At 37.2% G+C, this 13,151-nt stretch overlaps 1 protein-coding gene across 1 annotated transcript in view; it reads right to left on the reverse strand.

The window, feature by feature from the left end:
- Positions 1-13,151, reverse strand: part of sgip1a (SH3GL interacting endocytic adaptor 1a) — a 197,606-nt gene that overhangs the window by 145,860 nt on the left and 38,595 nt on the right. Inside the window, exon 3 of the mRNA XM_059984381.1 lies at positions 11,169-11,232. Coding sequence (XP_059840364.1) covers positions 11,169-11,232 — 64 coding nt within the window. The remainder of the gene's footprint in view (positions 1-11,168; positions 11,233-13,151) is intronic.

A 13,151-nucleotide genomic window follows, 5' to 3' on the forward strand; every position in this document is an offset into this window, starting at 1 on the left:
AAGGAATTGTATTTACTATTCCTTAACCATTCTCCCGTTTAAAGATCAGTCACCTGGCTAGGCTCATGACCCAACAAAATAAGGCCATTCCTCTTCCTATCTACATATTGATTTAAGAAACCCTCCTGGATGCCCCTTACAAATTTTGTCCCATCTAAACTCCTAGTGTTGTGTGGGTACATTAGGGAAGTTACTTTTGTTTTTTTACAGCTTTTTTACATCTTTCCCTATCTGTCTGAATATCTGTTCTTCAAAGCCCCAATGACTATTGAGGATTTTCTAATATAATCCTATCAGAGTTATTGCATTTCTTACCTTTGAGTTTTACCCACATATACTCAGTGAATGAACCCTTTCTGGCTGTCATATAAAATCTATAAAGAATGTTCATTTATGATGCACAGTGAAAAAAAAATTTCAAAGCAGTGACAAGTAATTGCTAAAAATATTCAAATCTATAAATAAAGTTATTTATTTAATTACAGTAAAAGCAATTTACATCAATAATTTTAGAGTGTACATTAATAGTCCAACTATTCACTACTTGGTTGCGTTTTCACCTTTCAGTGAGATGGGTGGGCTTGGTGCAGTGGTATCAGCTTCTGAATGTCACTCAGAAGCTGTCTCAGTTGTAAACCCAGTCAGCTCCACCAGGGGCACTAGCCTCCCCAGCATCCTGGACACCGTCAAAAGGCAATGTCTTAAAATGGCCACATCTGTCATTAAGGACCCCCATCATCCAGGACATAGCCTCTTCTCATTACTACCACAAAGTGGAGATACAAGAACCTGAAGACATACACTCAACGTTTCGGAACAACTTCTTCCCCTTCGACATCAGACTTCTGAACCCACGGATGCTACCTCAGTATTTTTTTCTCTTTTTCCGCTATTTATTTAATTTAATTTTCTTTTTTTATACATGTTTGTTATGTAATTTGTAGTTTTCATTATTATGCATTACAATATGCTACTGCCGCAAAGCAACAAATTTCACGACGCATGTCGGATTCTGATTCTGATCCCCATGTTCAATAATTGCTTTGGAATAGGTGACCACATTGAAACCATGCTCTACTACATATGATGTTGAAAGGGCAATAAAGAAAATCTTGAGCCTTTTGTGCAGTGCAGGATAACGTTCAGAGATTTCCTTTTGTAACTAAAAGTTCAGATAATGATTTTTTGAACCTCAGCATCAGCTCAAAATCATTTTGTAGAGAGGTTCTTCCTCCATCTTTTCTGTTAATTCATCATTAAAAGTAGTCAGGAATTAATTTATTACCCAATCTGGATTGGGTAGAGAGAAGATCCTGAAATCTTTCCGACATGTCTTTATGCAGCTCACTCGGTTACTATAGACTTGAAGATTATCATCTGATATTCCTTCTTTCTCTTCCAACTCAGTGAGGCTTGGAAATTGGAAAAATAATTGTGAAGGTCACTGTTGCACTTAAATAGGGATAGCTGGCTTTGATAAAATTGACATAATTTCTTTGTAATTGAAGACTGATTTCATTAAACTTTGTGAATAAATCTGACAAATAAGTTATGTCATGCCCAATACTCTTGAGTTGATTACTGAATGAAGCACTTGAGTCTTCAGAGAATTTCATCACACTTTCAAATAGTGCATAAAAAATTTCTCAGGTAGTTTCCTGTTGAGAGCCTCCTGATTTCTGTGTGCAACAGCAAGTGTTCAAGCTGTTTATCATTCTCAATACAAAGTTCTCAAAATAGTTGAGAATTGAGAGCATGGGACAAGATTTTATTTACTGCTGTGATAACAATATTTAATGACTTGTGCAGCCAATCACTCAGGGTTTCTATGACAAGTTGTCTGTGAACTACACAGTGAATTGTAAATATGTTAGGTGCAGCATTTTCCAAGAACGTAGTAACGACACAGTGGCATCCTGTTACTGACGGTGTCCTGTTATTAATCATGTCCTGTTATTGACAGTGTCTTGTTATTGATGGTGTCCTGTTATCGATGGTTCCTGTTATTAACGGTGTCCTGCTATTGATGGTGTCTTGTTATTTATGGTTCCTGTTGTTGATGGTTCCTGTTATTGATGGTTCCTGTTATTAACGGTGTCCTGCTATTGATGGTGTCTTGTTATTTATGGTTCCTGTTGTTGATGGTTCCTGTTATTGATGGTTCCTGCTATTGATGGTGTCCTGTTATTGACAGTGTCCTGTTATTGATAGTTCCTGTTACTGACGGTGTCCTGTTATTGATGGTTCCTGTTGTTGATGATGTCCTGCCAATTTGTTGCACAAGTGAGAATGTTCTCTTTAAACATTGCTCAGCAATCTAAAACATTGACTCCCCCTTCATAACATCCCTTTACAAATAACATCTCTTGAACCATGCTTTCATCTTTTACGAAGCGAACATAATCAAGAAGTAATGATTCGTTGCCTGGCAAAGTCGACTTATTCAACTGCAGAACAAATTCTGTTGTCCTAAGTATGTCGCACAATGTGTCTTCTGTATTCTTAGATACATGATCTATTCATCTTTGAACAGAGTGGAATCACTTAAATTATTTGGTCTGGTGACTAATGAAAAATTGTATTCAGGACCTCCCTTACTGCTGGCAGAATCATTTCTTCTCCAACAGCATGGGGCTTTCCAGGTTTATCAGTGAGCACTTAAATGTATGAAGTATGCAAACCACCACTCCTTACATGTTTTGAAGTGTTTTCCATTTCTGAACATTTTCATGAAATAACTGAAAAAGTCAAGTTCTTGTTTGCTTTATGGGAATGTATTCTCTTGAAATGTTCAAGGATCTTGGATGGTTTCATTGCCTCATTTGGAAAACCTTATTCACACTGCAAACACATTGGCTGTGGTTGATTGCTTGGTGTTGGTAGAACTCCATATTTCAGGTTCTCCACACTATATCGTCTACACTTCTTTTTCATTGGTCTGCTTCTGCCATTTTCATTATGGATTAAAAACCACTGTTAATTACCTATTGTACAAGTCCAAACTCAAACACTGCAATCAATAAAGGGCAAAGTTCTGATGTCACAATAGCTCAGGCAAAACTTGACTCTCTGCCTGAAGGTGCATAAAGTGGGGCAGCAATATCTTGGTTGTGCTGTGGGCTAGAGAAAAGCAGTCAAGACCATTCAACAGGGCAGATTTTGAAAATTACCTCATTGAATTCAACCTAATTCTCCCCAATTCACAGGAAATGTATGTACTGGGCTCTGAAATAACACACTTTTGTCAGTCCAGATTTTTCTCATGAGTTGCCAAACACAGAAGTGTCACATTACTTTTCAACAACTATAATGAGCTTTGAGCAAAGTCTAAGAGTTGGTGGGTTAGCAAGAGATGAGGTGACTATGTGTTAATTGAAATCAATTATGAGTGCTTGGAATAAGTAATTCATTTCTTAAATTAAGGCTGTAATCCCTCAGCTACTCCCCTTGCTACTGAGTGCCTCCCCACTGCATACTTTATCTTTATCGCCCCCTTAGAAAGTGTCACTGCTCCTGGGGGAGGGGATGTGATACTGCCACTTTGGGAACCACTGTGATACACCCTGTGACATTTATTTATCTGTAACTCTACTTTGAGTGAACCACTTTCTTGTACTTCTCAGTCCTTCTGTTCTGCACACTCCCCAGGACTCTACCATTCTCTCTCAACAATAAACTACCCAAGACATCTTCATTAGTGAAGGTTCTAGAAATAATGACCATTGAGAAAATTAACAGTCATTGGGGTAATGTGGGTTAAGTAGAGAAAACCTGCCCAGAGTTGTTAAAGGCAGATCATGTCTAACTAACTAATGAAGCATTTTGAGGAACGAATTGAGGGCCAATGAGAGAAATGTAATTGATATGGATTGTATGGGATTCCAAACAGAAGATGTTGTCTAAAGCTCTTATCATCAAGAACAAAACCTATGAAGCACAAGAGACAATTATGGCACAGATAAAAAAACATTGGACACATGAGTTTTTTTTTGGATTAGAAAGAAGTGTACAGTGAGATTCCCCAGAGATGACTAATGATGTCCTGGACTTGGGTGTAGGGAGCACAATTTCCAAATTTGCAGATCACACCAAACTTAGAGGAACAGAGAGCTGAAAATGGCTATTAATCGACTTCAAGGAGATACAGGCAGGTTAAAACTAAATTTAGATGAATTTAAATGCTGAACAATGTCCAGTGTTACATTTTGATAAAAATTAGAGTAAAAAATGACAGTATAAATGCACGGAATGAACTAAAATGAGTGCAAGAATAGAGAAATATGAGGAAATTTGTTGATGGTAGTAATGCACATTGAGAAAGTGGTCAGTAGAGTACCGATACTGAACTTTATAGATCAACATATAGAACATATGAGTAAGAAATAATTTATAAGAGTGGTCTGGCCACAATTGGGGTAATGAAAACTTATTCTGAGATACTGCCAACAGTCTATCCCACTGTTCAAAGACTATTCAACCATTCCCTAATTTGTTAATATGGACTCTTGACCTCACAATCTACCTCTTCTTCAAAGTTTGAAGTAAATTTTATTATCAAAGTGCATATATGTCACCATATACAACGTGAGATTCAGTTTTCTGTAGGCATACACAACAAATCTATAGAATAGTAACTGTAACAGGATCAATGGAAGATAACCAGAGTGCAGAAGACAACAAACTGTGTAAATGCAAATATAAGTAAATAGCTATAAGTAATGAAAACATGACATAATAAGATAAAGAGTCCTTGAAGTGAGGTTATTGATTGTGGGGCCATTTCAATGATGGAGCAAGCATATTCCCTTGTATAGTTATTCCCTTGTATTCAGAGCCCAATGGTTGAGGGGTGGTGATTGTTCTTGGATCTGGTGATGTGAGTCCTGAGGCTCCTGTACCTTCTACCTGATGGCAGCAGCGAGAAGAGAGCACAACCTGGGTGGTCACACTCCTGCACCTACACCTCCTCCCTCATGATGATTCAGAGCCTCAAACAGGTGAGGTGCATTGGATCCAATTGTTAAATGTTAATTGTCATTTTGTTGTAATTTAACAACTAATTGTCTCCATGTATTTTAAGTAGCTTTTATATGCATATCAGTTTAATATGTATAGCAGTTTAATATGCCTCTAGTGGCTATACAAAATACAATTCTGAAAGGTTTTCTGTATTTCAGTAAGTGAATAAGTGTATTCTCATTCTCATTGGTTAATTTTACTGAAGTATTGAATAAGTAATTTCTAATTGGTTTACCCTTAACTATAGATTTGAATGGATTTTTCCTAATCTTTGGGTATAAAAATAATTGTTTTATACTAGGTGCTATCTTCTTCAAGCAGCAGTGACCCTCTGTCACTGTTTTGTTCCTATTCTCTTTGTTCTATCAACTCTTAACAAAATGATTATGAAGCAACATATTTATGCCTTGATCCTGACTGCTAAAAGAATCTTGGATTAAAATACCAGAATTCAACAGGCGACACATTAATTGCAAGTCTACTGGAGTATCCATTGTATCTGGTGCTCCTGGTGTAGCCTCTTCTACATCAGAGAGACTCAACATAGATTTGGGCTCTGCTTTGTCAAGCACCTTTGTTCTATCTGCCACAAAACGCAGGATCTTTTAATGGCCACCATATTAATTCAGCTTCACATTCCCATTCCAACATGTCTGTCCATGGATTCCTCTACTGCCCATTGAGGTCAAGTTGGAGGAACAATACCCTATATTCTGTCTGAGTAGCCCCCAACTTGATGACATGAACACTGATTTCTCTAGCTTCTGGTAAAATTAACCTCTCCCATATCTTTCTTTTTCCATTCCCCTTTCTGGTTAGCCTCTTAATGCATTCCTTTTCTTCTCCTGCCCATCACCTCCCTCTGGTACCCCTGCTCCTTCTCTTTCTTCCATGGTCCATTGTCTTCTCCTATTAGATTCCATCTTTTCCATCTTCCCCCTCACCTAGTCTCACCTATCACTTACCAGCTAGTACTACTCTCCCCCCCCCACCCCGCCACACCTCTGTATTCTGTCCCTTCTCTTTCCAATCCTGTTGGAGGATCTTGGCCAAAAACATCGACTCTTTGTTCCCTTACTTACATGCTGCTGCTGCTGCCTGATTTCCTGAGCTCCCCCAGCACTTTGTATCTGTTGCTGAAGGGCAATAAGTTTCAGATTCTCACACAGTGAAATAAGAGGTAAGAAAAAATGCTAGGACTAGTTAAAATAAAAGGAAATTAAGGAACAGGAATACGAACTTAAATTCTGAAAGTTGCGTGACAACTTCTTATTCATGATGTCTAACAAAAGAAACGTAGTAAAAATTCTATCAAAATAAAACCAGCCAGGAGAATTGTTTCTGTGTCACATCTGTCCTTGATCTGTAATGAACTAACAATAAGATTCTAGTACGATCACTGTTAGCCTCTGGAAAATCTCACATTGTATTTGTTTATTTAATAGGGTTTTCATGGGCATTCCACCTGAGGGGAATGAAGGAAAACATCTTAATCTAAGCTATATTTCTCAGTATTACGATTTAATTGACGGATATAAAAGAAATAATTAAACCCATGACCACTTACATAACTGTGCAGTTGAATTTCTAAGGTATATAATGCTAGCTCTTAGTTGCTGTGAAGCTACAGAAGTGGGAAGCTACTTCATTCATGAGGAACTACTAGATGCCTGGACTTCAGTAATAAGGATTTTAGCCAAGTGACCTCCCTCTGCACTGGTATCCCCTAGGCTTGTTTAGCGTGTTTGTACACACCTTCATTAGGGAGGAGATAAATCACTGTGTAAGGAAAGGCAACACTAAACCAGGACTTCAAAATCTTGAGGCAGGGAAGAGGAAATTTAAGGAGGTTTTTTTGTTAAGTTTTGTTCTTAAGATTTATTTTTAATAAATGTGCATTTATAGTCACAATGCTATTTAGATAATATTGCACCTAATGAAACAGTGCTACTGTGCTAGTTGATTATAATTAGTACATGATGATATACCATTAAGGTGTACTGTGCATGATTTGCCACTTCTGGTGATTTAATACAGTAGCTATGTATTATTTGTTTATTAGCTCTGGCAATTGGAATAAAAGGGCTGATTGCAACTTTTGGCTATCTGTTATCATAATTAATCAGTCATTCATTCCATATTCTACTGAATTTTTCCATTGAAATATGGAAGGCAACCAATCTCTTATCACTTTTTTTTGCAGCTGCCGACACTTAGTCACGGCCCAAATGTAATTTTAAACTGAACAACCACAGTGAATAGCGTCACTGAGATTGAAAAGAGTAAACAAATTATGAACCAAACTTAATTCAATTATTATTGAATGATAAATACTAATGAATGGTTTTACAGATGATAAATATCAAATTTTGATAAAAAAATTGAATATAACTTATTCATTATTTTTGATTTGCCTTATTTTTATTTTATCTTCACATTTAACAGTGTCTTGGATTTAGTCCTTCTTCAAGTTGGATTCCAAAGTTTGAAGAAGTACTTTTTCCACTGAACATAAAACGTGGTTAATATATTCAAGGAACATTGATTACAAATAGTGCAATAAATGTGCGGTCATGAGGTAAAAGTATAGCTCTACAGTCTCCTGTACCTCAATAATAATTATTTTATTGATAATAATTTATTTATAACAATTAATTATTAATTAATTTATAATCAATTTCCCATATTGTGAATAATAATTAATTTTTTGGGTTGCTTTGTCTGGTGGTACAGGGTTTGAATGATGTTCAGGGAACATAAATCAGTGGGACATCTGTCAAACTGCATGCAGATTTGTCACTGTCTTTTGTGTTCTTGGAAGCCTATCTAAGATGTTTTGATTCAGGTTCAGATACAGATTTGGTTCAAAATGGGAGCTGCTTGCAAATATAAAAGTACGTTAATTAAGAACAGATTCTTTCACATTTTGCAAAGATACACTACTTGATAAACTTGTTCAGCGTTGTGCTACCTGTTGGAATCTGAACTAGAAACAACCGTTATCTCTGGCAATCTTCTAACCATCGTAATGAATGTTATCCCTATCTTTCAATCTTATTGATACCCACCAGAAGGTATATCAGCAATATCAGTTACTCTGCAGTTCACAGGAGTCTTGCACTGGCGACTGACAAGTTATGCACTGGCCTGCATGATATCAGAAAAAGCTGCAGAGTTGTAAGCCAGATACTTCGTTGGCACTAGCCTCCCCACCATTGAGGACGTCTTCAAAAGGCAATGCCTCCAGAAGGTGGCATCCATCATAAGGTCTCACATCACCCAGGCCATGCCTCTTCTCATTACTACCATCACAGAGGAGGTATAGGAGCCTGTAGAACCACACTCAAAGTTTTAGCAACATCTTCTTCCCTTCTGCCATCAGATTACTGAACAGTCAATGAACTCTACCTCACTATTTTGCTATCTTTTTGGATGGCTTATTTATTTTTTATAGTATTCCTTATGGTAATTCATAACAATTCTATAACATATTGCACTGTACTGCTGCCACAAAACAAATCTCACAACATTCTGTATGTCAGTGATAATAAGCCTGATTCTGGTTCTATTATTACTGTACTGGATTTTGCAAAGCACAAAATATTTTGGGTAGCATTCATCAAGTGATTAGTGAACACCAAAACAAAACCATGTAGATTAGGCATGATTTGCGGCTAGTAATCAGAATGCCCTTTATTCAGAGATGGAGGAAGATTCAGCCTGCAGTCTTCACCTTTGTTTTCTAACGCCTCCAAAGAGCTGCTAATTTAAAATGCAATTGGCCCATGCATCCAAAAGAATGATGATTCATTTGAAATAATTTGTTGTATCATTTTCTATCCGGTTAGATAAAAGTTCATCTCAAAGGGATGACAATCTTAGCTATGCCATGGAGAACCCTCTGCCCACAGCCATTATGTAATGCCCGCAGGACTCTGAGAAGGCTCACATCCTACTCTGATCAGAGAAGCAAGAAAGACTGCAGATGCTGGAAACCTGTAGCAACACACAAAATGCTTCAGAAAATTAGGGGGTCGGGCAGCATCTATATGTTAAGGGAAATGGTCAACTGACCTTCTGGGTGGAGATCATTCATCAGACCAGAGCACAATGCATCTGAGCAGACCCTAAGAATTTATCCACCATTAAACCTGCTAAAACATCTAATCTGTTTTTTAATGATAACATGTTCTGGAATTTCACCTTCTCCCTGCCCGAATTCTCGAACTATAGATCCTCTCCAGGTTAAGGGCAGCCCATACGTACAAGCAGGTGGTGCTCCAGGGCTGCAGGTATTTTCCACCACTGGTTCATTGCCATGTTTCTGACTTGAGAAATGTTCGGGCCACAGGTATAGCAGCCTGCTGCATCCTGGGGAGGACCTTTACAATGTCCCTCTCCTTATCCCTTGATTTTCTTAATAACCAAAAGTCTTTTGATCTCTTTCTCTCCCTCAAGTACTTTCAGGATCTGTGCCTGCATACTCCTCCTGATTGGAGAATTTTGAGGATTCATTACCCTCTGAGTGAAGAAATTACTTCTCAGCTTTCTTCTATTGGAATATTGATTCAGGACAGGGTTAATCATCATCTGGAGGAAAATGCTTTAATGAATTTGAGCCAGAAAAGATTGGTTAAGAGTATACTATGATTGAGAGGAATTTTTGATGAGTTAAGGGTAGAGTTGATGAGTGGGTGTGGTGTACATGGGCCTTTGATAAAGTGGCATATAATGGGCATATCAGCAAAGTTGAACTGGATGCATAAGAGGGGCATTGATGGCATGGGTCCAATGTTGGCCAATTTTATGGATTAGGACAAGATGAATGATGGCATTCCTTGGGACTGGTGTTTGATACAATCTTTGTTAATGATATGGACTTAGAGGTTCAAACTGCTATTTCTAAACACATAGGCACAAAGCCTGGCTTTGTGAGGAGAATAGAGGGAGATTCGGTGGGCTGCTGACAGGCTGGTTAGTTGAGCAAGCATGTAGCAAATAAAGGGAAATGTGAGGTCATGTGAGGAGAGGATGGCAGACTCGATACTGTGCTGTATTACCCTAAGTAGTAACTATGACTCCTTCAGTGACCAAAGGTGAATTTCACTCTCATGCTGTCAGCCACATCTTAGGTAGGAGCAGAATAATAAGTTATACATTACCCTTGCCCTTGACCCTGTTGACGAGATGGATTGAAAATTTCTGCCAGTGTGGGAGAGCTAAAAATTCTGGGAGTCAAAGCTCCTCAGAAGAGTGCATTTTTCCTCTCTAATCTATAACTTTAATGTCTCCAAACCTCTGACCCCTAAATGCACACTTGATGATGGAGAAGAGGTAGTGTAGTGGTCAGTGTAAAGCTTTACAACACTAGTGATCAGTAGTCAGAGTTCAATTCCTACCAATGGCTGTAAGGAGTTTGTACATTGTCCCTGTGACTGCTTGGGTTTCCACTGGGTGCTCTGTATTCCTCCCACATTCCAAAGACGTGAGTTAGGGTTAGAGCTAGCAGATTGTGGGCATGCTATGTCAGTGTCAGGAGCATGAAGACTCGTGTGGACTGCCCCAGCACATCCTCGTACTGTGCTGGTTGTTGATGCAAATGACACACTTCACTGTATGTTTCAATGTGCACGTACACGTGTCAAATAAAGCTAATCTTTAATCTCTATGATAGGAAGTATCTATGACTATTATCTTGATTAAATTGCATAACAAAGTCTTATAATTAAAAGTGATACAATAAGACATTTACATACTTTGAACTTTGATCTTTGCAGTTTGAAAACATATGTAAATAAGACTGAATCTACTGGACCTCAGCTCTAGGTGGTAAACTATTAACAGCACACCTTCAATTTTTATAACTCCTTTGAAGTAGAAAAATAAAGCCAACTACAAAATCATCATCTCTAATTACAATGCCAATAATAAACTTAATATTGATAGTGCATTAAGATACCAACTAGGCTTCTTTGGTTACTTTGTATTTAGATGAGTGTGATGAGTACAGGTGAATGTCTTTATAATACTTCCACTTAATATGTCAGATATATTTTTTCACTGACAGAAAACCCCAGAAGTGGCACTTTGCTTATCACACAAGAGACTGACTAATCTGACAGAAGTTGTTATTTAGACCAAACACTTACGTTGAGTCAGTGTCTTTTTCTTTCTTCCGTATACCAAAAGCTTTCCTTGTACGTTTTCTCAATCCTGTTAAGTAAAACACAAAGTACGTGAGCGTGACTTTAAATAGAATTTCAAAAGATCAATAGAATTATGTACTTCAGGTAAATAAAAGGTCATAGTTTCCTGCTGCAAGAAACTAAATAGAATTTATTTTCCTATGTTATGTTTTACTACGTTATGCTATGTTCCATTTTGTCTTTTTCCAAATCACCATTCTTCTTCTAGACAACATGTGATGCAAGCCATCATCACCAATTTTAATCTGTCTTCATGAGATCTCAACACGCTTTCAATGGACAGTGATTAAGAGTGTGAAACCTGGCAAATTCCTCCTATGCCTTGTCCAGGCGATTAAGGCAAATGGCTGACATTTTGAATAAAATTGGATGAATTAGTTCTTCCACATTCCTGTGTCTACAATGAATAAATGGACCGGTGGCTGGCCAAATAAATTGTTCTTAAAATAAAACCCTAAATAAAATTTAGCTTTTATAAGCTACATTTTTCCTTGTGCTCATAATGATCACTTTTTACAAAGAAAAAAATACATAAATAGTGGTCTTGCAATTTTGCTGCTAACAACATGCAATCAAAATCTACTGTATTGAGGGAACTTTGGTTCATAGAGATTCCTCCGCGAAAATCTTGAAGGGGGTGTGTGAGGAAAAATCAGACAGCTTATGCTGGGAGGAGGAGTTCATGTCTCTGAAGGGAACATATGAACAATATGTAAAAAGGAGTGCTTACTAATTAGAACTCTATATTCTTGTGCCTCTATCTTCAGAAGTTATTGAAACTGAGGCAGCTTATGTGTATTTCCTCCTTGTTTGTTCTTTGCTTAACACCTTCTAATTGATCAAGATACAGAACTGACGGGGGCAAGAAGAACTAATGGACAGGAGAAAAGGAGCTAATGCAAATAAGACCTAGAGAAAAAGAAAAAACAAACGATGCAAACTTAATGAATGAGTTAAAGAGAAATAAATGGAGGGAGAATAGTAGACAGCAATGAAGGGCAGAGATAAACAGGAAAATGACTTGCGAGTGTGAAACTGGAGAGGATAATAAAGAAATTATTTAAACTTATTCACAATTATATTTGGGATGCTTTAATACTCTGAGTTAGTCTGCTGTTAGCCATTTCACCATGCAACACAATATATGTACACTGCCCCACCACCCTGCCTCAGTCCCCCACCAGATCCCAAAGACGAGGTCTGGGAATGAAGTTGAGTTCTAACTGTGATTTAAAAAAGTGTTTTTTTTTAAAGTTATGTATATTGAATGAAAAATTGTCAGCTAAATAAAAAACACAGCTTATAATGAAGAAAATTCTCTTGAAGCTTATTATCTTTTTTGACGTAACAGATGGAAACAATTTGGAAATCCAGCTCCCTGGGTCTATCTCTGGTGCAGGCAATTCAGTTTCTCAGGACAGTAGGAAACTGCCCTGAGGATATTCATTTCTTAAAGATAAAAATAAATGTATGAGTTTATTATTTTAAAGCATCTGCCATCTATTACTATCAAATACTTAATGCTTCTCAACAACAAAGATAACAGAATACTTCTTTAAGAAAAAGAGGAATGCAAATTTAAGATAAAGATCTCTCTATAAATCATGCTTTTTACTTAAATGAGGGTATGAATTATTATACATTCTCTCATTACTCTAGTCTTCACATATTAGTGATAATTCATATTCTGTGAGATGCTCATTCTGGTTGCCATGTTTATAATATTTCCCATGTATTTCAAAACAGCCATGCAAATCCTGAGGAAGGTCAATCTTATACTGCCTCAGTTAATTTAGAAACAATCTGGTAGGACTTTAATTCAGATTTGAAATCTATAAAATGGAATACAGACATGAATTATTCTACAGATGTTATCTACATTCTGACTTAGAGAAACGATTTTAGATAGATAGATAGATACTTTGT

The sequence above is a fragment of the Hypanus sabinus genome, chromosome 11 (genome assembly GCF_030144855.1).
Source record: "Hypanus sabinus isolate sHypSab1 chromosome 11, sHypSab1.hap1, whole genome shotgun sequence".
NCBI classification, from domain to species: domain Eukaryota; kingdom Metazoa; phylum Chordata; class Chondrichthyes; order Myliobatiformes; family Dasyatidae; genus Hypanus; species Hypanus sabinus.